We start from the raw sequence: 26,704 nt of genomic DNA on the forward strand, positions 1-26,704 counted from the left end.
TTGATCATTTGCAGCTGATACTCTCATTGTGATGCTGGCAAACCATCCTAGTCCAATTCAAAGGGCAATACAAAGCCTTGTGGCTGACCTCACGATGCGACACTCAGTTTGCAAGACCGGTGCCAGTGTATGCAAACCTGAGAAGGTTGGGGATGAGGATATGGGATCTTTCGTCCCTGGAAATTTAGTCCAGAGGCCTAAATTTCACCAAGCCAATCAGCTTAATGAGTGGCTTACATTCCTGCTAGGTTTACAGAGCTGCCTTCTTCTTTCCTTTGGCACCTTATTATAGATTGAGGAGCATTTCTGCTAAACCAAGATAGGGATACCAGATAGTGTCCTCCTAGCAATGCCACAAAGGAAAACAAAAACAAAACAGCAATCCATCATTATTATTCCTTAGTAACTACGCCGAGGTCGTGACACCGAATCCTTAGGTTGTTTCAAAATACTACTTTTCTTTGATCTTCCTGATGTGTTTGCCACTGCAGGCAGATGTTTAAGTAGAACAGATTTTAACTGCAGCTACAGAAGCAGCAACAGGCCCACAAAAGAGAAGTGCTATCTCAGAAAGCATGGCTTTCAGAGCCACAAGAGACAGCCTCACTGGCTGTTTCAGCTTGACTGCCATGCAAAGAAGAGAGCAGAGGGAGAACCAGCCCCACCCACTGACTCATCTTGTATAAAGAAAAGCACCTACCAGCAGCCTAGGCTACATAGTGAGGCACTATCTCCACAAAAAACCCAGGAAAATTAGCTGGGTATGGTGGCACAAGCCTACAGTCCCAGTTACTGGAGAGGCTCAGGTGGGAGGATCTCTTGAGCCCAGGAGATCCACGCTGCAGTGAGCCAAGATTGCACCACTGCACTCCAGCCTGGGCCATCGAGCAAGATCCCATCTCAAAAAATAAAAAAAGAAAAGCATGTAACCTCCTCAGAAGAAAGATGCTATAATCTCAGGCAGCAGGCAAGAACCAACTCAGGCTCTATGCAAATTATCTATCTCACTGACCCCCACCAAACCTCAGAAAAATTTAACGGTGAGAAGCAAAATCTCCTTTAAAGAGCAATGTAGAACGGAGAGAAAATATCATACAGCTGACTTCACTAGAGAGAAAGTGGATCAACTGCTTTCACTCAACAAAAAGAAAAAGGAGACGATCAATACAGATCCCCTCACCTCCTGGCAGCCCTTACCCTCAGTGAAAAGCCACCACCATTCTCTCTCTGGTGGCCATCAGATGAACCTGCGGCATTCCCACAAGACGGAATGGAGATTTCCCAAGGTATAGAGCAAGTTAGAGTACCTCAATTAATGGCGCCAGCCAGCCAGCTCCGAAGCTGCCAACACTACCATACATACACAGTTCAGTAAGTCAAGAAAGGCCTGGTACACAGCATTCTGTAACTTTTTTTTTTATTTTTTTCAATTTTTCCTTCTTTTTTTTTTAAGCACTAGTCTGTGCTTTGCGAACAGAATCAAGACATTAACAAAGATCAGCTTCTCTGAAGAAAAGCATTTCTATAGAACAAAGACAGCTACATGTTTCGCTGCCATTACACAGCTCCAAAGCAGGAAAAGAAAATATTTACAAAATACAAGTTTTTTTTTTTTCATTTTTTGTTTTTGTTTTTTTTTTTTTCAATGCTAAAAGGGTTATTCAGAATTTTCAACCTTATAAATAGAAGAAGCACTTTATGCATAGGGATATGGTGCATTATTGTATTTTTTCTTTAAAGAAACAATGACAAACCCTTTAACTTGCAAACAGAAAAAAAAAAATCACTAATGTTGAAAATTGTGAAAAAACCCCAACCATTAAGCAGTTGTCTACTATTTTTATACGATTACAAAATGGCCAAAAAAAAAGTCTTCTCCCCCCTCCCCCTTTTTGGTGATGTGATCATACAGGAGACAGGCACAAGGTTAACAGAGAAGGGTGAACAATGGGAACCACAGCTAGGACCAGACAATGTTCCACAGGCAAGGGGAGCGTGAAAGACCAAGAGTGGAACTAACACCGACAGGGATCTGGATGTGAAGGAAACATGGCAAAGCGAATCAGAGAAAAAAAAAAAAAAATCACACAGGGAGATGGCTGCTCACTTCCCACAACCCCGTTTGCAGGGGAGTGGGAACAGAGGTTAAGTAGTCCTAACCCTACCTTCAGAGATCAGGATAGGTGGTAAAAAAAACATTCCGAGTGGAAGGACGGGTTGTGGGTGTGTATGTGGCATTGGAGAACGGACAGGGAAGGGTACCAAGGGGCATGATGAGGGGAACCTGAGCAGCCACAGCCAGGTTACTGCAGTTAAAGAGTCAAAACAGAGAAGACCAAATGCAGATGAAACAAAAAATAGGTCTCTAAGTTCTGGGTGAGAAGGGAAAGCTGTTCTGCCGGCTGAGCACTTGGTGAGAGCAGCTGGCAGTTACGGCAGAGAGGCTCTGGTGGGTATGTTCCAGCACGAAAAACCAAGGGGGGACCCAGCCAGGAGGGCCACAGCTGAGCCCAGCCACAGATGGGAGGGGAAGGGGTAAGAGCCCAGAGCACCCTGCCCCATTCCACCCTAGCCCGAGAAGGGCCATGCTCAACTGGAGCCCTCTGCCCGCCAGGCTGTTCTGCCCTGCCCACAGGTGTGAGGGAGGGGGTGGTCATCTAAGATTGGTAAGTCCAGTGATTCAACAGTGCAGAGGATGTGCCAGGACCAGGCCAGCAGGGTCTCATCCTGAACTTCTGTTTGCCAACGGGAGGAAGTGCTCAGGTGTGTGACAAGAAAACATGGAAACAAAAAACAAAAATTAAAACGAGAGAAAAAAATACCAAAGTAGGATCTAAATTCCTTAAGTTCACTAAAAACTGTGAAAATTTCCGGCATATGATGTTTGAATATCAAACGCAGAGATTTCTGAAGCTTTAATGCCAATAGTTAGTGAGTCTGTTTAGATTCTTGTCTCCCGCTCATCTGTGAGTTGGGCGCTGAGCTGTGGCTGCTGCCAGCAGATGCCGACTCTTGAGGGGGACAGTGGGAGGCGAGGTGGGTGCCGCCTCTGTCTCCCGGCCAGTCTTGCTGCCTGAGGTGCGTCGAGTGCAGCGGGCTGCTCGCTCCTGTGCATCCAGCTGGTCCTCACACTCCACCTGGGGACTGTGCGCCAGGGGGAAGGTCCGCCGCTCCCAGGGCTGGACAGACTGTAGGCAGACAAGTTGCTCTGTGAGGACCCAGACCCAGCCAGCCTGCTTCCTGCTCCAAGGCCCTGCCACAAACCTTGTGGCCGGAGACTAGGACCAGTCTATCTAGCGTTCCTGGGACAGTCCAGGAACACCCCTCCTAGGGTGTACCCAGACAACCGTACTGACCATTTAGCAAAGATAAATATAGTTCCACTGAATGTTGAGGAGGTCAATTTAAGTGCGGCCCTTTGTCCCTTCAAAAGGGGAGGGGATGGCTTATGATGTAGGTCTCTTCAGCAGATGCTGTCCCTTCCTGGTTCCATCCCCCAACCATGCCAACCCCACCCAAGGGCTATGTCCCTTACCTGTTCATCCAGACCCAGCTCTGGCGTGGAACAACGGGTATCCTCACTGGCTAAGTGTCGCGGAGTGTCCCGAGCCACAGGGGTGAGGGGCGCTGAGTGCAGTTCCGGGCTAATGGGGCTCCTAGGGGACTGACCATGAGAGTATTCTGACAAAGAGTGGCTACTGCTGACATCAGGGGAGGCAGGCTGGGGGGTGGAGGGGTTGGCAATGCCCAGCTGAGGGGTTGTCCGGCCGTCTGATGACCTGTAGGACCTGTACACCAAGGAATGCAAATCTGAGTGCCTGGGAAATGTTTACTTATGGGGGTAAAGGGCATGAAAAAAGCATCCCCACTGGACTGGAGGAGTTGAGGCAAACAAAGACCAACAGATTTTCCTTAGGATCCAGCAACTCTCATTTCTTTCCACTACTCTCTGGAGGGGTAGGTATACAACATCTACCATCCCAAGAAAAAAGCACGGCTGAACAGTGCAACGGGCGAGTCCATAGCAAAGTGCCTAGTGAATTCAGGAAGTTAGGGAGATTCGTGTAGGCTTTGAAAACTGTAGTCTAAGAAAAAAAAGTAAAACAAGAGTTTGCAAAACTTTCTACTTGAGAATCCCAAGGGTTTCTGCCACTGTTAACAATAAATGGAGACAGGGTAGTGATGGACGTTAAGGGGGGCAGTTTCCTCAAGTGACATCACAAAGCCACTGTCCAAAGGAAGGTTAACTTGTAGTGAGGCCTTCCAAGCTCCCCTGGTTGAATCACTAAGACCCCCCAACTGTCTTCCAAATGCCACAGATCATGGGAATTCATCAGAATTGAACAGTGACTCCTCAGCAAGGATCCAGCACTTGGCTCCTTGTATCTCCACCAGTTCCAACAAACACCAAGGAACTTCTGAGCTCTTTGCCACTGCCAGTAGATGAGTATGATGAGCAACCAAGAGGCGGTAGCAATTCCACAGACTCAAGTAGGGCCCAAACTCCCTGTCCACCCTCTCTCCACAGGCCCCGGGGACCCATGCCTGCCCCATCACCTGCTGCCCCGCCGCTGGGGTGGCACACTTGTGGTCCACAGCCACCGTGCCCTCTCCATCTCCTCACATTTGGCATGCAGGGCGGCGAAAGCTGCGTCAGATAGGTCTTCAATCTGCAATAGAGCAGCTTGATCGATCTCGTCTTTTCTCCAGGAGTTAAGAACCAGTCCCACCCCATTCTAGGTTCTTCCCGGTCACAAGAGAATACAAGGAGCTTGCACTTGACATCCACAGGTCTTGAGGCCATTTAGTGTGTGTGCACTCGTGTGTGTGTGTGTGCACGCGCATGTGTACACACGTGTTCTTCTAACAGAAGAACCAGGCCATTACCTCCTCATTCTCCTCATCAGGACTCCCCTTCAGAGACTGAAGATCAACCTCCCGCCAGCTGCAAAACCAAGAGTAGACAATCATGAGACGGCAAGCAGGCTACAACCGGGGGCAGGGTCAAAGTGTCCATGCAAGGATGAGAATCCTGCACCTGTGGGTGACACTGCTCTCTGCCAGGTAGACTCTGCTCTATCACAGCTCAGTCTCCTTACCCCATCAAGGCCTGTGAAATTGGCCACCTACTCAAATGCCCACAAAGGCCAGAAATGAGAGAAGCGGCTTAGGGTAGGGCTGAGGCTGAGAGACTGTGACAAACTCAAGAAAAGAAACCTGTTTAAAGGGGACCACCACTGTTCAGGACCAGCTGATTGCTCCCATATGGAAATGCACATCCAGGGTTGCCTAATCTTCTGTTTGGCAACAAAAGCCGGAAACAAAAATTTTTATGTGAAATCCTGCTTTGATGTTGACAACAAATTCAGCTTTTTTGTTTTTTTTTTGAGACGGAGTCTCGCTCTGTCGCCCAGGGTGGAGCACAGTGGTCCACGGTCTCTGCTCACTGCAAGCTCTGCCTCCCAGGTTCACGCCATTTTCCCAAGTAGCTGGGACTATAGGCACCCACCACCATGCCCAGCTAATTTTTTGTGTTTTTTTTAGTAGAGACGGGATTTCACCATGTTAGCCAGGATGGTCTGGATCTCCTGACCTTGTAATCCACCCGCCTCGGCCTCCCAAAGTGCTGGGATTACAGGCATGAGTCCCCGCACCCGGCCAAATTCAGTATTTTAAAACATACTGTATGTGTTGACAAAACCTGTCTCTAGACCAGTGAGTGAGTGGCCTACCAGGCTGTGACTGCTGGCTTGTTTGGTGTATTCCTATAATGGAATGAGAGAAAACTATATACATAAATAATTTTGTTCTTATCAGATAAGAATTTCTCTTAATGAGAAGACAGAACCAAAGACAAGGGCCCAAGTCTAGGTCAGAAGAGAACAGGGAAAAAGGGCAATAGCAGGAAGAATGGGGAGAGGGACCAACTATTCTGAGCTTCTACCTGGGAGTAAGGATTTCCTTGTATTGCAGTTTCTCTACGCGAGTTGTTGCAGCAACAGACATTGGGATGACAATGTTGTTAATATCAAATGAGCTCTCTCCCCTTCTCCTCCTAACTGGCTGCTGCTGTAAGATAAAAATTAAGTTTAAAAGGGAGGTACAATTTTACAGACATCAAATCATTCATCTAAGACTTAAAGCAGGATCACCAATAACCAGGCATCTGGGTCCTTGGGTTGAAGCTGAGCAGTGACCATAGGAGCTGCTCCCACCTAGGAGTCAGTCTTCAACAGCAAAAACCTTGCGGAGAAATACTAGGTGGTTATGAGGAGTTATTCCTATTCATAAGTCCCACTGGTCACCCTCTTCCTTCAAGGGCTCATGTGTAAATTTCATAGGGGTGGGTACCTGGGATCTTAACTGTTGGGGTTTCTACTCCATATACACCTCTATTAACCACCTCTCCTTTTACAATCCTCATTGCCCTCCTTTATCCCCATTTATGACTTGAGACTCATAGTGGCCCCTCCCCAAAAAGCAATGCTTGAAAGCTTATCCTGAAAGATGCCCAAAGGGTAGGCCAATCTCAATAGATCATCTAACCTTGGTTGTCATGAATGCACCTCCTTCTCGAAGATCTGAACTCTTCAGCTAAATCTGCACCCACCATCTGCTCAGTCTTTATGTGATTTCCCCTCTTTTGGTGATTCTTGGGGAAACATCTGAGAGCTTTCTAGCTGTATCAAAGGAGATGAATGGAGGGAAACTGAAGAGGAGAACCTGACTATACTTCACATTCCTGGTGAAAGGAAATTTGCTTCTATAGGAAGTTGAGAAGACCAAACTCTTAAGAAAAATAAGACTTCCAAGGATCGAATATCAGAGGCAGAGGTAGGCATCTACAGTAGCTGGGAGACCAGGGAACTAAATGGCTTAAGTCTCTTGGATGGAAGAAAAAGTCTACTATCTGCTGCTGCCCAGATAGTTAATACCCTGTCCTGAAACAAACGAGCAACTGAGCTGTGAGAGGCCAGAGTCAAACAGTGGCATAACAAACACGCTGTCATGGCAACAAAACAGCTGGAAAACACCTAAGAGGCTGCATTTACACCTAAACCACTAAGTGTGGTCAGCCCACAGGGAAGGGGTTGGTGGAGGAAGAAGTCCCCTACAACTAACCACTCTATCCTCTGTTCCTGGAGGGTGAGATACAATTTATTCATCCTATCATCTTAGGACATTCTCAGAGAATGTTGAAAGTCAGCACTTCCTGGGCCAGAGTTTCAGTCACTGTCATTTATAATTTCAGATGACCACAATGCCCTTTTCACTTCAATTTCTTTCTCTATCAAATTAGATGACTGTCAGTGACCTCAGAAATTTAGGATATCTGGTTAACCAAAATGGTTAAACAGACTTTTGGGAATCTTGCCTGAGTTCTGTAGCTGAGGATTAATGATCTCATACCCAGAGACCTCTGCCACTGCCAGATCTCTGCTGCAATTATACATCCCACTACAAGAAATGCATCTTAAGAAAGCCTCAAGAGAGAGAGCCTTCCCAGTATAAATGTGAATAAATGTGAAACTGCTGGCAGAAACAGGTATATACTTTCCCTGAAACTTCCTGGGCTTGTTGTTAGAACCTTCCAGAAAAAGATAGTGGAGCAGGTTGTGGGATGGTTCAATTGGCTCTGTATGTCATCCTCCGCCTAGACACACCCCCAATTCTGTCAGCTACTTATTTGGTGTAAATTAACTAGTATCTCCTATTTAGAGCCAGAGATAGAGAGCAGGTGATGAGAATAAAACTGACTCCCAAACTTGGTTGTATATCAGAAGCAAGATTAAGGAGTATTTATTATATAAAAAAAAAAAAAAAAAAAAAAAGGTTCTAGGACTCCCCCTGCTCTTTTATAAAATCAGAATCTTTTTGTTTGTTTGTTTAAGAGATGAGGTCTCACTGTATTGCCCAGGCTGGACTCAATCTCCTGGGCCGAAGAGATCTTCCTGAGTAGCTGGAGCTATAAGCATGCAAGATCACACCCAGCAACAAATCAGATCTTTAGAAGTGTTTGGTTGGTTTGTTTTGTTTTTTAAAGCTGCTGAGGTGATTCTGATGCAGCTACTGGCTTTTGGGAAGCACTCAAACACTCCCCCTCCTCCCTACCTTTCTCCAGTGGCCTCTGGCTTCTTTCCCTGATTTCAAGGACAGCTGGCCCTCTGTATCCATGGGTTCAACCAATTGTGGATTGAAAATATTTGGGGGGGAAAAATTGTGTCTGTACTGAACAGGTACAGATTTTTCTTGTCATTATCCCTTAAACAATACAGCATACTATTTATATAACATTTACACTGCATTAGGTATTATCAGTAATCTGGAGACGATTTTAAGTATATGGGATTTAAAGCATATGCATACATTATATGCAAATACTGTGCCATTTTATATTAGGGACGTGAGCAACTATAGATTTTGCTATCTACGGGAGGTCCAGAACCAATTTTCTTTTTTTGAGACAGAGTCTCACTGCGACACCCAGGCTTGAGTGCAATGGCTTGATCTCCGCTCACTGGAACCTCCACTTCCCGGTTCAAGTGATTCTCCTGCCTCAGCCTCTACAGTAGCTGGAACTACAGGCACATGCCACCATGCCCAGTTAATTTTTGTATTTTTAGTAGGGATGGGGTTTCACCTTATTGGCCAGGATGGTCTTGAACTCCTGACCTCAAGTGATCCACTCGCCTCAGCCGCCTCCCCAAAGTGCTGGGATTATAGGCGTGAGCCACTGCGCCTGGCCTATCTTCTTTTACAGAAATCTAGTGTCTTTGAGAGCCTCAGGGGTTAGCATAGGGCTATACACAAAATTTTTACTCAATAAATAGTAAAAATTTCAAGTGATCCAGGCCTAATTTAACATTCTCCAGACACAGAAATATTGAAGTGCTCACTAAGTCCTGAATCTCTGACTTCAGATTTTCTATCAGAATTAGTTTAGACTCTCTTTTATAAATACTGAAACTCTTTGCTGCTGGATAACTGAGTATGTGAGGGACACTACACACCTATTTAGATAAAATTTGTGGGTGAGGGGGATAAAGAAAGGGGAAGAGCAAAGAGACCATTTGGAAAAGATTGATTTTTAACAGCAAAGAGAGAACAATGTGAATTCCTACCTGATCACAGGAGCCTAGTGAGTCCATTTTATGAGCTTGGAAGTTTCCTGATCTAGGCTGTGAAGGAACTTCCTAAGTTGCCTCTGCAATACCCTCACCCAGGTTTAGCCTGTGTAGTGTAATGTTAAAAGAGCTGGCTCTACAGTCAGGCTGCCTGAGTTTGAATCATAATTATAACCCTCACAAGCTGCCTTCACAGTTTTCACTCATACAAAATGAAATCCACAGTACTAACCTACATCTCAAAAGGCACTGTAACATGTAACACATGTAAATCACTGATCACTGGCATGTACTAAGTGTTCAATAAACATTACAGTTATAGAGTTTTACATTTACCATTACATTATAATTATTATACAAAAAGGACCTTTTGAGTAGGTACAGAGCAGCTACAGGTATATATGTTCAAAGAGGGCACACTTGAGGAATATTAGAATGAAATTAAAGGAAATGTCTCTGGAATAGCTGTGCAAACTGCTTCCAAATGGAGTGTGCTATTGTAAAATCTGGTGTGTGCACGCCAAATGTCCTGCCATGGGGGCCTGCTGGATCTGTAATTCTGCTCTGTATACCTAAAAAGCATGGACTCTGCCTTCTCCCTTCCCTTCTCTTCTGGTACCCTCAAGCCTAGTGTTTATTCTCAGTACTTCACCTCCACTCACCCGGAAAGTAAAACCAAGGAAATCAAACACTGCTTCCAATGCCCATGGGAATCTCCCCTCTACCCCTCCCCTCTCATGTTCACTTCTTGGGCCAACAGGATTAGGGCCATGGAATTGTTGAGTCCTCTGTGAAACTTAGGCCAACAGATCTTGAATAGTCACAGATCACCTTAAGAGTTTGTCCCTGCATCAAGCTTTCTATGGATGGCTCAGTATAAATCCATCTCTACTATGAAAAACTCAAGAAAAACAACAGAAGGTCAAGTACCATGACTTTGACTTAAAAATGGTACAGACATACATATATACATCATGATGAGCTGAGTTCCTATAAATGCCCTGGGCTTTACAACCCACCCTCACACTGTCCTCTGGAGCCACTTGAGTGAGCTGTGACCTGCAGAGGGGGTGTCCGGCCAACTGCACACAGGTACTTACCGATGTGCTGGCTGTAACCTGTGAGTTAGAGCTGGTGGGTGCAGGGGAGTCTGAGGAGGTGGAGAGCTGTCGCACCAAGGGACTGTGTGGAGGATGGTGGGTGGCTGCCAAGTAGCTCGAACTGCTCATGTCTGTGTGATGTTTCAACACTGCAGAAGTCAACAGAAAAGAGAAATACATGGCTATCTTAACCAGCGTTACTTCTAACACAAGCTTGGAATGGCAGCAATACATACTAAAGGCAAAAATGTTTTCTATGCCTAGAGGATAAAAAGGTGAAGCACACTAGTTGTGGGAAGTAGCGGCAGGGCAGAGGTTGCTGTAGCAGTTAAGAAGTGACCTGCATTTAGAAGCAGTAGCGTCCCTCTACTCTGCCTTCCTAGAAAGTGAAGGACAAAGCTGGGGGCAATTAAGAGAAGCCTAGGCTGCCCCAGAAAGCCCTGAGCAGGTGCAGTTGCAGGTAGAGGTGCCATGGGCCTGGCCCTACCTTCACTTCTCTCAGATGAATGGTCTCGCAATCTCATTTTGCTGTGGTTTGGGTCATGCACGGGTGGCGGTGGGTTGAGCAAGCGCTCTGCTTTTGGCGCTGTCACTCGCTCCACCATGGGCACGGCCCCCACATCGTCTAAGTGCTGCCTGTGGGTCCTGTCAGGCCGGGTTTGGTGATGGGACAGCTCTGAAGAGGGGAACAGAAAAAGAGCTGTGAAATATGTCCTCTCAAATATTTTCTTATTTGAGTTCCAAGCTCTCGAGTTCTCTCTAGGCCAATGTTGTATACCCAGGGCAGCAGGACAGTCCTTCAGGACTGAAGTTTCTAGTAATTTGCACAATGGCTAGGATAGGCACAGGGAGCCCAGAACCAGAGAAACATGTCACCAGGATACAGAAGACACCTGACCGTAGATGAACCCAATGCTATGCCATTGCTGGCTGTTCACTGAGCATTTTGGGTCTTGCTCCAAGATCCATGGTGTCTAGAATAGCTCCCGAAGTCCATCTGAGAGCATCCAAGACAAGCAGAAGCAGTCACTGTGAGCTGAATTTGTGTCAGTCAACTGCCTCTCCCACCCCCAACATGCATGCAAACTACAAATTTGAGAATATAAAAGGAATGAAAAGTCACTGATACTCTGGGGGACTTCCTGACTCCCTGACACTTACTGGCTGTTGTTAGGAAGGAGCTGACCAATTTGTGCCTGTCCTTACGAGCTGGATCTGGCAGACTGCCCGGCATGGGTGCTCTGTGCTTAAGCGATAACTTTTTGGGAGGTTTGATTTTGTCAAAAGGCTTGTTCTGCCACTGAGATTTCAGCATGCTCTGGAAATGCAGGCTTGTGGGAACATCTGCAAGAAACATAAAATGCTACAGGTTAGTCCAAACACCTGGCCTCTCTAGTGTTCAAGACCTACACTCCACCCTCCTTTTATTTGCCCAGTGGCCTGACACTTGGCAGGGCAAGTGCTGTCATACGAAAGATCTGTTTATGTGAACATTACTGAAGGTCATTCATTCTATTTGCAAGCAGGTCACTTTTGCTTTTTACTTTCAAGTCCCAAGGGGGAAAAAAACAAAACACCTTTTTGTTTTGGTTGATGGAGTTTTTGTTCTTGTGTCCTTGTTTGTTTGAAAACATCCTGTTTCTATTCTAGAGATTTAAAAACATATTTAAGCCTACTTCTTTTCTATCAATATAGAGTTAATCTGGATGCAATTATTCAACAATATTCATTATCTACGTTAAAAGGCACTGTACTGAGTACTACAGCCTCTCTCCAAATAAGAACTACATACCATTCTCCTTCCTTCCTCTGCAGCTCCGCCAATTCCCATCATGAGATTCCCAGGGATTTTCAGCTGACTAGTTAATGTTCAATATCACAAATCAGCATCTTTTGGACTGAATTTTTTATGCTGTTTCTTATCTTTCCATTTTCTTAGATTTTTTCCAAGAATATATCCTTGAGTAATTCCTTTAGGAAAGGAATTTCTAGATTTAAACCATTTTCCTCTCAAACATTTAAAGCTATTCTTCCATGTATTCTAATATCCAGTGCTGTATTTAAGAGATTCGGAATCGGTTTCTTTCTTACTTGTAGGTGGTCTGGTTTTTGCCTTTTAAGCTTTTGCAAAAAACAACAACAAAAAAACTTGTGGTATTACACTGACTCTACAGATCAATTTCGGGAGAACTTCCATCTGTTCCACCACCAACACTGAATCTTTCAATCTATTACTGACGTGGCATCTCTCTCTCCATTTATTTAGGTTTGTCTTGATTTTCTCTTGGCAGTGTTTAGTTATTTTTGACATACCACTCTTAAATACAATTTGTTAAGTTTATTCCTAAGAATTAATGTTTTCTGATGGGCAGAAGTTGGAAGAGTTTGCAGGGGTTCAGAAGACGACAGGAAGATGAGGGAAAGTTCAGAACTTCTTAAGAGACTTGTTAAATGGTTTTGACCAAAATACTGATAGAAATATGGACAGCGAAGGCCAGGCTGACAGTCTCAGATGGAAATGATTAAAGATAGTACCTTTTAAAATTTTAATTTCCAGTTCTTCATTACTAGTATATAGAAACACAATAAACTGCTATATAATGACCTTGTAGCCTGTGAAACTACTTCGTTATAGGTTTTTTCTTGTTTATTCAGTAGGATTTTCTATAGACATAAGTACGTCATCTACAAATGGAGACTGTTTTACCTTTTCTTTCCAATCTGTATTCCTTTGTTTACTTCTTGCCTATTACTCTGACTGGAACCTCTGGTGCTGGTGTATAACTTTTAGATTTTCCTTTTTATGTTTTCAATATTCTGACATTTCACCACAATGGATAGCGGTGTGAGTCTATTTTCAGGCTTCTACAAAGCTTTCCAGGAATATTTAAATCTAAAGGCCAGCACATTTTTCCTCACCTCCCAGTTCCTCCTGGGAATCAGTGACCACCTGGGGCATGCTCAGAAGTTCCCACTAGAGTCCCTATCCACTGCTACAGAATAGAATGAAACACCACTACTTGAAGGAAGGCGGCTCTGGTGGCGTAAGAGGACAGGAGAGGACAATCTAACTCAGCTATTCCAAAATGAGTCCAAATTTATCACCCAAATGCCCAGGTCCTATCACTACTTCTGGGTCAAAAATCTCCTTCTAAGCAGTTCCCACCTCACAGCAACTTACTCCTGGCATGCGATTTGGGCTATTTTTCTATTTATTTCTCCACAGTCATCTTGTCTTTATCCATCTTTCAAAAATAAGTACAAATTCCAGTCACTGACAGCATGTCTTCTAGAACTACTAGAAATTTATACTGTTTAATATATTTTCTAAAAGCTTATGGGGTTTTGGCTCCCATAGAGCATAGAGGATACGCTCAATCTGAACTGGGGGTAAAAAGGCAGGGAAGAAACGTGTAAATTAACATTACTGAACCCATTATTATCTGCCAGGCACTGTGTATATATCATGTGTGTGCCACTTAATCTTCGTAACAGTTCCATGAGGCAAGCACCATTATACTTAAAGATAGGGAACAGATGCAGAAAGGTGCATTAACTACGTCCAAGGTTACACAGTTTAACGAGTAACAACCAACTTTCAAACTCAGGATTATACAACCCTAAAGCCCATACTCTTAGACAATATACCCTGAGGCTACTTCACTGACCCAGAGGATGGGGGGGATTCTGTGGTAAAGTCAATTATTTCTCAAATTACTCCCAACAAACAGAGTACAAAATATTTTCCAAGTCAGTTCTGCAGAGTAAAAGAAATTTAGCCACTCCTGCCTATGGTATAGATGACGAATTTCATGACACTGAATGTTAGGCCTTCCAGGACTGGAATAAAAATCTGAGTTGGAAAAAAACAAAACTTAAAAAAGCTAATATTCTCAGGGATGATTTTTCCCAGAGGGTAAGCAGCCTCAGCTCCATGGTTTCTCTAAGAATAGACTACTGGGCCTTATGACAGTGAAACAAATTAGGAAAACTATTAAAGTTTTAATCAAAACAAACATTTGCTACCTGTCCAAGTGTAAGGACACAGTCTCTGAGGACCGTGCTGTCTTCTCAAATGTTTCTCATAATCACTCTTTTCCACACTTAAAAACAAACTCAGCTATACCAAATCCTAGGAAATAAAGCATTGTCTAGAAGCACTCAGCCCTGTAGAACAATCTGAAAGCTGGGCTGAGCTGGAATGTATAAAAGAGGCTCAAGAAAGGAGAGGAGGTCACTTCCTGTCCATCCCACAATACCCTTTTGTCAGCAGAAGAGCTACTCCCACTTGGCAACGGCTGTGTATATATGTAATGGGACTCCAAAAGCATGGATTTATAGTGAAAACAGCAATGACTAGAAACAAGTAGGCCTGGATTCAGGTCCTGGTTCTATCTCTGAGTAGAAGGAGAAAGCAACAACAAATCATTCGGCCGGACTTTCGTTCTACTTGTGAAATGAGGCGGTGGGGCTAGATCAGGGCTGGCAACATTCTAGCATTCATTCTCTAACCCTCCGCTCCAAACACAGCTGTCTTTCCTGTTGTACTGGAGACCTCAGATTCTTCCCAAACAATACATTAAATAACTCCAGACAGTTACTATCAATTTATTTAAGTAGGCACAAGAAAAGACATCTATTTGTTACTGCTAGATTATATGACTGCTATGAGTCTCTCAACTCTAACATGTTGAGTCAATGACTCTTCAACTGGAACTTTACTCCTAAACCCTTCCTCTTAGCTAAATGCTCTTAAGTGCAAGTTGGCACATTGTAGAACTCAAGTCATGGAACACTACCTTGCGCTCTTGAGTTGACGTATTAAGCAGAATCAAGAGCAATTCCTCTTTAAACCCAGTATAAATAGTTTAAGGAACTCCAGCTGGTAGACTTTGTTAGATGTTTGCTGTGTTGCCTTTAATTGCTTCCATGTTAAGAGTGAACAGGAACCCAGTTAAATCCCCCAGTCAGTTAAAAAAAAAAAGATCTCTTAGGAATTGCTGGTCGAATTCACATACTAATAAGTGATAATACGTAGGTTTTGTAAAGAGTTAAAAATCTAAAATAGACTGGATACGGGACCTGAAAGTAAGCAAAGAAAGGGATATGAAATGGAAGAGAACCCACCAGAGATCCATTCAGCTACATTCCATACCCATTCTCCTACATCCATTCTCCTACATTCCATACCCACATATGTAAACTGCTATTTTCAGAGAACAGGGTACAGATCCTTGTCAGGTAAGTAACAGGAAAATAAGATGAATTACTAATGTCATTAGTAAATTACTTAAGTTATTGTTTCCTCAAACAAAATGAAAGATGAATGAGAAGACCCTGACTTCAGGATGACTAGGGTCTGACATTCCATGATTCACCTGGCTGTCTGGCTCCTTACTTTCCACCATTTTCTCAGGCGCACTTTTTCTGGGTGTTTTGTAATGCTCACTTCTTCCTCCTGCTGGGAAGTTGCCGTAGCCTCATATGCAGGGTTTGGCAAGTTCTCTCAAAATACCATAGATCTTCATGGCCAGCAGGTGGTGCTCTTATTAAGCCCCTTTTACAAAGTTAACAAGCTGTTCTCCAAGGTTATATATCCTCTACATTTCCAACTAAGGATTAACTGGATTTGATTACTTGAGGTGGTAAAACAAAGCCCCCTTCCTGCTGGAATACTAATAGGTTATTACATCCTAGTCTCTCCACCTTCCACAGCCAGGCGTAGAGTTGGCTGTAACACAGTCCCTCAACTTCTATCACCTACACACACTTAATGAAAAGTGGCTGGGGTACAGTCAAGGTGCAAGGCACAACTCCATGATGAAGAGCAGCAGTTGGTTGTTGTCATTCTAACAAACTACACAAACTGGTTAGGAAAAAGCAATAAAACTACTTTTAAAAAAATCTGTGAATAGCTAAGTATCACATTCAAACAATTTCCCGCATTTATGTTTGGTATAAATGTAACTAACCATCCACAGGAATTGAGTCAAAATAATTTTTAATCTTCTTATGGAAAAAAAAAAAAAAAGGTGGGAAATCCTGCCACTTTTAAACATCTTCTAGAGAAGAGGTTATAAAGGGTGGCCCAGTAGTAAAATCTACCACACAAATGTTTGACCCACACAGTAGTATGCCAAGCTGCTAGCCTTCACTGTTACTCACTGCTATACAATGATGTACAAGGAATCCCAATACTTTAGGGGGTGTGTTATTTACACAGGATATTATGTGAATGGTGCCCTTTGGAGTTGGCTATCTCTGCAACCATGGGAATCTTCTGATTTCCAAATGGACTGCATTCTGAATGTGACAGTTGTCTGGATCAAAGCAGAATTATTCCAACAGGAACAATATTAGATATGGTAATCAGGTCTTCAGGTCAACCGAGGTGTAGTTAATCCACAGGCAAATACAGTAGTCAATAGAGCCTACATGTAAAAAAAAAAAATCTCTCTCTGTCACCATAGTCTCATAAGGAAAATTTAATGACGAACTTTTTCATCCAAACCCCAGGGCCATAGTTAGAAGCTCTTTGTATGTGTGTGAGACATAGACAGAAAAACAAATAGGATTAGATGAAGGAAAATAAAAATCATAAAGACCAGAAAAGGGGGAGTGTTCCCTATCCTTCTTTCCATTCCCCCTCATTGCTGCCTGTAGTTGCCTGGAATGATAGTGTAGGACGTCTAAGGTATGCGGTAGGGCAGCAATGACGTCAGATCTATAGTGTCCTGCAGTCAGCAAACAGAAAGTGTTCAAAGGAAATAGAACCTCTTAGTAGAGATGCTAAATAATGGAATAGGAGCTGAGAGACACACGGTCTGGGTATATTTGAGGGTGGGGGAGATTATTTGCAACTGTATGTGGTAATGCTGTTGATAAAGAAATGACTGTTGTGTTTAGCAGGTGATATCCAATGAGTGCGCTTAAGTGTCAGGGTTTCCTGTCCTTCAAGTATGAGACTGTACAGTTCAACACCGTATTTCAGAGAGTAACCCAACAAATGTTCCTAAGTCTTCCTGGTGGTGCTGTCTGTAGCCAGAATCCCTAAAAGGGTAAAAATCTGACTTCTCTTAATAATCTGTCTGGAAAGGAACTTGAAATATAGCCAAAGGAAGGACAGGCATCAGATATCTGGGTCTGATCAAACTCATCAGCCATTTAGTTTTAGGTAAGCCACAACCTTACCAAGCCTGTTCCTTGAGCACTAAAACTGAAGTAACACCTTACAAAATTTCTGGGCTGGGCATGGTGGCTCATGCCTATAATCCCAGTAATTTAGGAAGCCAAGATAGGTGGACTGTTTGAGCCCAAGAGTTTGAGACTAGCATGGGCAACACGGGGAAACCTCTTCTCTACTAAAAATGCAAAAAATTAGCCAGGCATCGTGGTATGCACCTGCAGTCCCAGCTACCCACTGAAGTGGGACCATCACCTGATCCTGGGAGGCCAATGCTGCAATGAGCCAAAAACCACACCACTGCATTCTAGCCTGAATGACAGAGTGAGACTCTGTCCCAAAAAAAAAAAGCCAGGTGCGGTGGCTCATGCTTGTAATCCCAGCACTTTGGGAGGCTAAGATGGGTGGATCATGAGGTCAGGAGTTCGAGACCCTCCTGGCCAATATGATGAAATCCCGTCTCTACTAAAAGTACAAAAATTAGCTGGGTGTGGTGGCATGTGCCTGTAGTCCCAGCTACTCAGGAGGCTGAGGCAGGAGAATTGCTTGAACCTGGGAGGCGGAGGTTGCAGTGAGCCGAGATTGCACCATTGCACTCCAGCCTGGGCAACACAGCGAAACGGTCTCAAAAAAAAAAAAAAAAAAAAAATTGAGAGCAGCAAATGAGACAAGTATGAGAAGAGTACTATAAACTGTAAAATGCTATACACATAGTAACTGCAGTTACATGGGCTATATAAATCCAATGGCAGGGGAAGGTAAAAGTCAGTGACTCTGGAATCTGAAACACAGAGGAAAATGTTTTAGTGTTTTCCACTCATTGTGTTCAAGTTAATTTACCGTTCCATCAACTGCTGACTATCCATGTGTTCCAGGTTTTCTGTTTCCTTTCTCTTACAAGAAATCACACAGCCGCAGGAATATTACACCACATCCTTATCACAGTCAGAGGGGGCGTTGGTAACAAAAGCCAAAAATCCCGGTATCTACTGGATTTAGGTGGCCAGAAATGCAATCATTTGAAGAACAGATGCACAACAGGGGATTACAATTATCTAATGTTTGATCAACTGTCAATTAGTTGCAATCGTTTAGTGGCACCCTCTGGTTTGGTAGATCCGTTGCAGTCTTTTTGGAGAATTCTAAGAGAAAACTTGGTTGATAGAACTCCTGAGTTATCTCTATCTTCATTTTATTTTTAAAACTCAAAACCTTTTTACTTAATACCTGGGAGATTCTCCTTCAGGTGCTGAGAACTCTTAGAAATGATCTCTTTATTTTTTTTATTTTTATTTTTTTTTTTTTGAGACAGTCTTGCTCTGTCTCCAGGCTGGAGTGCAATGGCGTGATCTTGGCTCACTGCAACCTCTGCCTCCAGGTTCAAGCGATTCTCCTCCCGAATAACTGGGATTACAGACATGTGCCACCACACCCAGCTAATTTTTGTATTTTTAGTAGAGATGGGGTTTCACCACGTTGGCCAGGCTGGTCTCGAACTTCTGACCTTGTGATCTGCCCGTCTTGGCCTCCCAAAGTTGGGATTACAAGCGTGAGCTACCGCATCTGGTCTCGAACTCCTGACCTCAAGTGATCTGCCTGCCTCGGTCTCCCAAAGTGACAGGATTAAAGACGTGGGCCACAACACCTAGCCTCAAGATTTTTACAATCTGGGGCAAGACCCATAGTGAGATTCAATATGGCCAAGAGGAATGCTCTTCTTTTGTCAAGTGGGAGAGGTACAGGTATGGGAAGGGAGGTGGGAAAGGAGGGTTGTCAGACACAGATTTAACAGGTAGGCAAACTTTCTAAAGCCAGTACAAGCTAACAATGAAGAGTTGTGCTTATCTACACCCTGCAAAGCTGTCATGTTACCACATAAATGCCAGTATGAAGATATTCTCCTAGAACACTGCTATCCTACTTTATATCATGGCACACACAGACAAAACTTTTTTTTTCTGAGATGGAGTCTTGCTCTGTTATCCAGGCTGGAGTGCAATGGCGCAATCTTGGCTCACTGTAACCTCTGCCTCCCAGGTTCAAGCAATTTTCCTGCCTTAGCTTCCCAAGTAGCTGGGATTACAGGCAGGCACAACCACTACTGGCTAATTTTTCGTATTTAGTAGAGACTAGCCTAGAATTCCTGACCTCAGGTGATCCGCCCGCCTCAGCCTCTCAAAGTGCCGGGATTACAGGCGTGAGCCACCACGCCTGGCCTAGGCAAAACATTTTTAAAGATATACTAAGCGTATTTTGGACCAGATGACTGTGGCTAGAGGCAACTGAGCCCAGATCTCTCCTAGCTACTTGGAGAGTTACAAGGAAATCTCATATTAAGTTGCAATCTTTTAGTGGCACCTTCTGGTTTGGTGGATCTGTTGCAGCCTTTTTCTAAAATTCTAAGAGAAGACTTGGTTGATGAAAGTTGTACCTTGAAAGTATCTGAGTTGTAACTGGACCTTGGCTGATTTTCTTTCACCTAGAACTCTCTCAAGTCTCTCTTATTAGACTTTCTAGTCTGTGGTCTTTCTTACCATCTGGAAATGCTAGAACAGGGTGAACACAAGAGTCCAACTGGGAAAGACGTTCCAACAGAGGGGCTTCATAGTGAATTTCGGGAGGCATAGTGTTGATGCTGCCTGAACCACACAATGCACAGGAGGGATTCACATCACAGCCAGGGCGGATTGTGCTGTTCCGGTGAACCTGTGAAAAAGTCAAACAAAACTGACAATTCAGCATCTGATAAAAAGCCAGCTCCCCATTTGTTATTCCAAAGATTGAGAAGACCTTTCTAGATACTTATATGATACTACTAAAAGGATGTTTGATTAGTTTGTTAAAATATTTCCATTTGTCTAACACACTGACCTTCAAAAGTGGGTAAGGAAACTTGCTTCCTTTTCATTGATGAAATCTAACTACTTGAAGCTCTAAGTGCTTACCTAGGTATCAAACTTCTGAGAGCTTAAAAAGATATTAAAACTGTGCTTTTTGAGAACACTTTATAAAATCTGCATGCTTTCACGACCTTCATGGTCTGCTAAGGCGAATAGTTGGCTCCCGATTCCCAGGTGGGACATTACTCGCTTTCTTCAGCAAATGTATCCACCTGGGAGCCTTCAATTACCAACCACACCTCTTCTCTTCTCTTCACACCTCCTCTTCAAAAGACTTTCAGGTGGTCTCAAGCCAGGTGGCAAGCTTCCCTGAAGCTTGTAACTTGTAAGTAACTTATTAACTACTCTTTAACCTGGCCTAAAATCCACTGTTACAAAGCTCATACCTAAGTAACGAAATAACATTTTGTATAGCAAATGCTCACTTTCATAGTCTTCATGTTAGATTAATTCCAAAGGGATAGAAATTATTTCCATTAAACTTCCTTTGTGCACATGTGGGCAGAATAATTGATAACTTCTCCACATTAAGTCCAGAGTTAAATATGAACTAATTTAAGTCTTCAAAAGATTGAATTCTGTAAAAAAAAACCCGAACATCTACAATTTTATGCTTTGAGCAAACTTCAGGTCATGCTGAATGCAGGATCCCTACATTCTAGTGTTAGGATGAACAAGTATGGCATTTGCCAAAGCCTAACTCATAAAGTCACCTGGACACACAGGCCCGGAAAAAAAATACTTGCATGTTGAATGGCACTATAAGAAGGCATCCAAGGAGCAAGCTCAGTAGTAGAACAAAGACAAAAAGCATCAAAACTCTGCTAGCAAAAACTCTTAACATTTACTAGAGCTCCATTTATTTTCAGCAGAGACATCTCGAAAGCCTTTTATGGATTTGTGTAAGAGAAAGATATATATAAGAACAATGTGGTCTTTATCAACATTCCCCCAACATTCTATTGCAACCACAGAGAGGTGGCACGCAAATAAGGTCTTTTAAAGGTTAGACTGGGCAAATCACACAGAGGTAGAGACCACTCAAAGGGAGTGATACCAACTAGGCATGCTACTTTTGTATAGACAACATTAACTGGTATTGTTTTGGGGGAAAAAAAATCCCTGTATCTGTGTAATAAGAACTGGTTTTCTGGAGAGGATGACATTTTGAGGTAAAGAGAAATAAGTAGGTAGAAATGAAAATGAGATCACAGAGTAGGTGAGTAGGAGGATTCAGGAAAATTGGTTAGGATCTAAAAATTATACTGACACTTTCAATATTCAAAAGAGATTAACTCACTCCAGTAGGTACAGCAAATAGAAGAGAGAGACTAGAAACTGACCCATGACGTCAACTAGCTCTCCATATGGGACATTTAACATTCCATTTTACGGCTAGAGTGTATCACTTAAGTCAAAGTCAATACTGGGATGCCAAGGCAGGTGGATCACTTGAGGTCAGGAGTTTGAGACTAGCCTGGCCAACATGTGTGAAACCTCAACTCTACCGAAAATACAAACATTAGCTGGGCGTGGTGGTGGGAACCTGTCATCTCAGCTACTCGGAAGGCTGAGGCAGGAGAATCGCTTGAATCTGGGAGGCAGAGGATGCAGTGAGCCGAGATCACACCACTGCACTCCAGCTTGGGCGACGGAATGAGACTAAATCTCAAAACAACAACAACAACAAAACTCAACAGATGTGGCTCGGCGTGGTGGCTCACAACTGTAATCCCAAAACTTTGAGGTAGGAGACAGAATTGCTTGAAGCCAAGAGTCAGAGACTAGCCTGGGCAACACAGTAAGACTCCATCTCTTTAAAAAAAAAAAAAAAAAGAAAGAAAGAAAGAAAGAAAACTTAGCCCAGTATGGTATTGCACGCCTTTAGTCCCAGCTACTCAGGAGGCTGACGGAGAACAATCACTTAAGCCTAGGAGTTCAGGTTATAGTGAGCCACTATAACCACTGCACTGTAGCCCGGGAAAAAGACTAACATCCTGTCTCAAAAAAATAAAAAAAAACAGGCCAGGCATGGTGGCTCATGCCTGTAATCTCAGCACTTTGGGAGGCCAAGGTGGGTGGATAACCTGAGGTCAGGAGTTCAAGACCAGCCTGGCCAACATGGTGAAACCCCGTCTCTACTAAAAACACAAAAAACTGGGCGTGGTAGTGGGCACCTGTAATCCCAGCTACTTGAAAGGCTGAGGCAAGAGAATCGCTTGAACCTGGGAGGCAGAGGTTGCAGTGAGTCGAGACTGCACCACCACACTCCAGCCTGGGCGACAAGAGCAAAACTCCAACTCCAAAAAAATTTAAAAATTAAAAAAATAGAATAAAGGGTAGAATCCTACTTGTAACTTGACAAAAGGGTATATGTACACATGCAACTTAAACAGTAATCTCATTTTTTAATTAAAAACTGTAAAGTATTAATAGAACCTGAGGAGTATATAAAAATATATTTAATACTTATTATTTATTTTTGAGACGGAGTCTCACTTTGTCACCCAAGCTGGAGTGCAGTGGCACGAGTCCGCCTTCCAGGTTCACACCATTCTCCTGCCTCAGCCTCCCAAGCAGCTGGGACTACAGGCACCCACCACCACGCCCAGCTACTTTTTCTGTTTTTTGTTTTTTCAGTAGAGACAGGGTTTCACCATTGTTAGCCAGAATGGTCTCGATCTCCTGACCTCGTGATCTGCCCACCTCGGCCTTCCAAAGTGCTGGGATTACAGGCATGAGCCACCGCACCCGGCCAAAAATATATTTAATACTTATTAAAGTATACACTTTAGAAAATTTTTGAAAGAAAACTTGAATTCATACCCATGTTGCACAAATCCACACTAAGAATCTATCCTGTAGACAAACTTAAGTGTACACACACACACATTCTTTCACTAAAACAAGATGCCAAATCATCTGCATGAATTCATTTAAGTTAAAAACAGTAAGAACACACACAATATTGTGTATTAAAGTAAGAAAACAAATTTTAAAAAGTATCACAACAGGTGGTGTGCACGTGCAGCCCTAGCTATTTGGTAGGCTGAGGTGGCTCACTTGAGCCCAGGAGTGAAGAGCTACAGTGATCATGTCCACTGCACTCCAGCCTGGGAGACAGAGTGAATCACTCTCTTAAAAGAAAAAAAACAAGGCTGGGTGTGGTGGCTCATGCCTGTAATTCCAGCACTTTGGGAGGCTGAGGCGGGCGAATCACAAGGTCAGGAGTTTGAGACCAGCCTGGCCAATATGGTGAAACCCTGTCTCTAAGACTAAAAATACAAAAATTAGCCGGGCATGGTGAAGGGCACCTGTAGTCCCAGCTACTCAGGCGGCTGAGGCAGGAGAATCGCTTGAACCCGGGAGGCGGCGGTTGCAGTGAACCGAGATCGCGCCACTGTACTCTAGCCTGGGGGACAGAGTGAGACTCCATCTCAAAAAGAAACAGACAGACAAACACAAAATTAACAACAAATATAAACATATCATGAGCACTAGGGATTTATTTCTGAATATCAAAATCATTCAATATTAAGAAATCAAGCAACATCATTTTAGACTTGCACATTTAACTGCTCACTCAACATCTCAGACTTCTGTTTTTTTTTAAAAATTGTGCTAACTCTTTGTAGAGACAGAAGACTCTCACTGTACTGTCCAGGCTGAATCTCAAACTTTTGGCTTCAAGCAATACTCCTAATTTGGCCTCCCAAAATGCTGGGATTTCAGGCCTGGGCCACTGTGCCTAGCCTAGACTCAACAGGCATCTCAGAGTTAACATGTTCAAAACTGAGTCCTGCTCTTTCCCTATCTCCTAAGTCCTAAATCCTCAGACTCATGCTAAACTCCTTTCTTTTTATCACACCTCATATCCAATCACGAAATTCTTTTTTTTTTTTTTTTTTTTTTTTGAGATGGAGTTTTGCTTGTCGCCCAGGCGGGAGTGCAATGGCGTGATCTCGGCTCACTGCAACCTCCGCCTCCTGGGTTCAAGAGATTCTTCTGCCTTAGCCTGCCGAGCAGCTGGGATTACAGGCGTGCACCACCACGCCCAGCTAATTTTTTGTATTTTTAGTAGAGACAGGGTTTCACCATGTTGGCCAGGCTGGTCTCGAACTCCTGACCTCAGATAATCCACCCACGTTAGCTTCCCAAAGTGTTGGGATTATGGGCGTGAGCCACCGTGACCAGCCCCAGTCATGAAATCCTATTGGCAGAATCCAACCACTTCATACCACCTTAACTACACTCAATCTAGTCCAAGTCACTATCTTTTCTCCAATGGTTTCTTCAACCCTCCTAACTGATCCTCCGCCTACTGGCTCTTCCAAATCAATCAACACAGTAATCAGTGTAAACCTTGTTTTAAAATCTCAATCATATCATACGAACCTCATAATCTTCCAAATGACTTCTCATCTCATGACGAATAGAAACCAAACTTCTTGCATGGTTTCCACAAGGTCCTACAGCATTTGTCGCCTCTATCCTCTCTCTGACTTCACTTCATTTTTTGTTACTCTCCTAGCTGACACCATCAGTTACTCTGATTTCCTTGCTATATTTCTCCAAGATAGCAGGCAACCTTCCACATCATAAGCCTCTGCACTTGGCTCTTCAACCACTAATTCCATGGTCATTCTCTCACATCATGTCTTTTTCTTTAAATGTCAGTCTTCAAAGTAACTTTTGTTTTGTTTTGGTTTTTTTTTTGAGACGGAGTCTCGCTCTGTCGCCCAGGCTGGAGTGCAGTGGCGCGGATTTCAGCTCACTGCAAGCTCTGCCTCTCGGGTTCACGCCATTCTCCTGCCTCAGCTTCTCGAGTAGCTGGGACTACAGGCGCCCGCCACAACACCCGGCTAATTTTTTTGTATTTTTAGTAGAGAAGCGGTTTCACTGCGTTAGCCAGGATGGTCTCAATCTCCTGACCTCGTAATCCACCCGCCTCGGCCTCCCAAAGTGCTGGGATTACAGACGTGAGCCACTGCGCCTGGCCCAAAGTAATTTTTATTTAGAAATACAAGTGAAAGGCCAGGCGCAGTGGCTCACGCCTGTATTCCCAGCACTTTGGGAGACTGAGGAAGGTGAATCACCTGAGGTTAGGAGTTCAAGACCAGCCTGACAAACATGGTGAAACCCCGTCTCTACAAAAAATTGGCCACGTGTGGTGGTGGGCACCTGTAATCCCAGCTACTCGGGAGGCTGAGGCAGAAGAATCTCTTGAACCCAGGAGGCGGAGGTTGCAGTGAGCTGAGATTGTACCACTGCACTCCAGCCTGGGTGACAAGAGCAAAACTTGGTCTCAAAAAAAAAAAAAGAAAAGAAATACAAGTGAAAAAAGATATTATTGACTGTAACAACAAAAAATGCCCTGGAATAACTTTAACAAGAAATTTCAGCACAAAGTTTAAAGATATTGATATTCTACAAATTAATGTAGAACCTTAATAGACTTGAGGGGGGAGGGGAGACAAGGCAAAGGGGATTTAAACAAATAATGTAAAAGATACAACTGAAAGAATAAATGTGAGGAACCATTCCCCTCCCACCCCTCACATTTCTGATAAGCAAAAATACAGGGGAGTGATCTGGCCTATTACATGTTTTACAGTTATAGTAATTAAAATAATCTGCCCTTGGTTAAGAAACAGAAAAATTAAATAAAAACAAAAATTGACCAAAATATATATGACAGTTTATTGTTTAAAGTAATACTTCTAAATCAGTTTTTTTTAAAAAAAGGAGATACTACTTTTTCAACAAATGAATTAGGAAAACCAAGAGTAGCTGGGACTACAGGCTCCTGCCACAACGCCCAGCTAATTTTTTTGGTATTTTCGGTAGAGATGGGGTTTCGCCACGCTGGCAAGGCTGGTCTCAAACTCCTGACCTCAGGTAATCCATCCACCTTGGCCTCCCAAAGTGCTGGAATAACAGGTGTGAGCCACCATGTCTGGCCCCAAATAGAGATTTAAATATAAAAACAAATATTATACTCGAATCTAAAAAAAAAAAAAAATTGTGAAGCAATACACAGTGGTTAACAGTATGAGCTATGGAGCCAGACTGCCTGGGTTTGAACCCTGACTCTGCCACTTACTAGCCGTGTGGCCTTAGACAAGTTACTGTGTCTTCATCTTTACTAACAGGAGAGTACCTGATAGAGTTATTTTAAACACAACTCACAACAGTATCTGGCTCTCGACACTTAATCACTTTTATAAAACCATAAGTATGGCTATTTATATTTAAGGGGAGAACCTGATAGAACATTTACCATCAGAGATCTTGATTTCAAAATTCTAGCTTAACACTGTATAATATGATCATTGATAAGTCACATGACATCCTTAAATTTTCTCACTTGTTAAAAAGGACTGACAATACCAATTT

General features: G+C 43.4%; 1 protein-coding gene across 23 annotated transcripts in view; it reads right to left on the reverse strand.

Moving 5' to 3' along the window:
• Window positions 1–1,837: 1,837 nt before the first annotated feature.
• The window catches only part of LOC105468500 (KAT8 regulatory NSL complex subunit 1), a 198,877-nt gene continuing 174,010 nt past the window's right edge, over window positions 1,838–26,704 (reverse strand). For 10 of the 23 annotated variants that reach the window (XM_071083337.1, XM_011718721.3, XM_071083333.1 and 7 more), the window contains 9 exons: window positions 19,943–20,114; window positions 11,387–11,569; window positions 10,713–10,901; window positions 10,226–10,374; window positions 5,945–6,069; window positions 4,888–4,945; window positions 4,558–4,670; window positions 3,536–3,788; window positions 1,838–3,188 (listed from right to left, as the gene is read on the reverse strand). In XM_071083337.1, coding sequence (XP_070939438.1) covers window positions 2,961–3,188; window positions 3,536–3,788; window positions 4,558–4,670; window positions 4,888–4,945; window positions 5,945–6,069; window positions 10,226–10,374; window positions 10,713–10,901; window positions 11,387–11,569; window positions 19,943–20,114 — 1,470 coding nt within the window. In that variant the 3' untranslated portion in view covers window positions 1,838–2,960. The remainder of the gene's footprint in view (window positions 3,189–3,535; window positions 3,789–4,557; window positions 4,671–4,887; window positions 4,946–5,944; window positions 6,070–10,225; window positions 10,375–10,712; window positions 10,902–11,386; window positions 11,570–19,942; window positions 20,115–26,704) is intronic. The other 13 variants (XM_071083340.1, XM_011718735.3, XM_071083339.1 and 10 more) reach the window with 3 other exon arrangements.

This window comes from Macaca nemestrina, chromosome 17 (genome assembly GCF_043159975.1).
Source record: "Macaca nemestrina isolate mMacNem1 chromosome 17, mMacNem.hap1, whole genome shotgun sequence".
Lineage (NCBI taxonomy): Eukaryota > Metazoa > Chordata > Mammalia > Primates > Cercopithecidae > Macaca > Macaca nemestrina.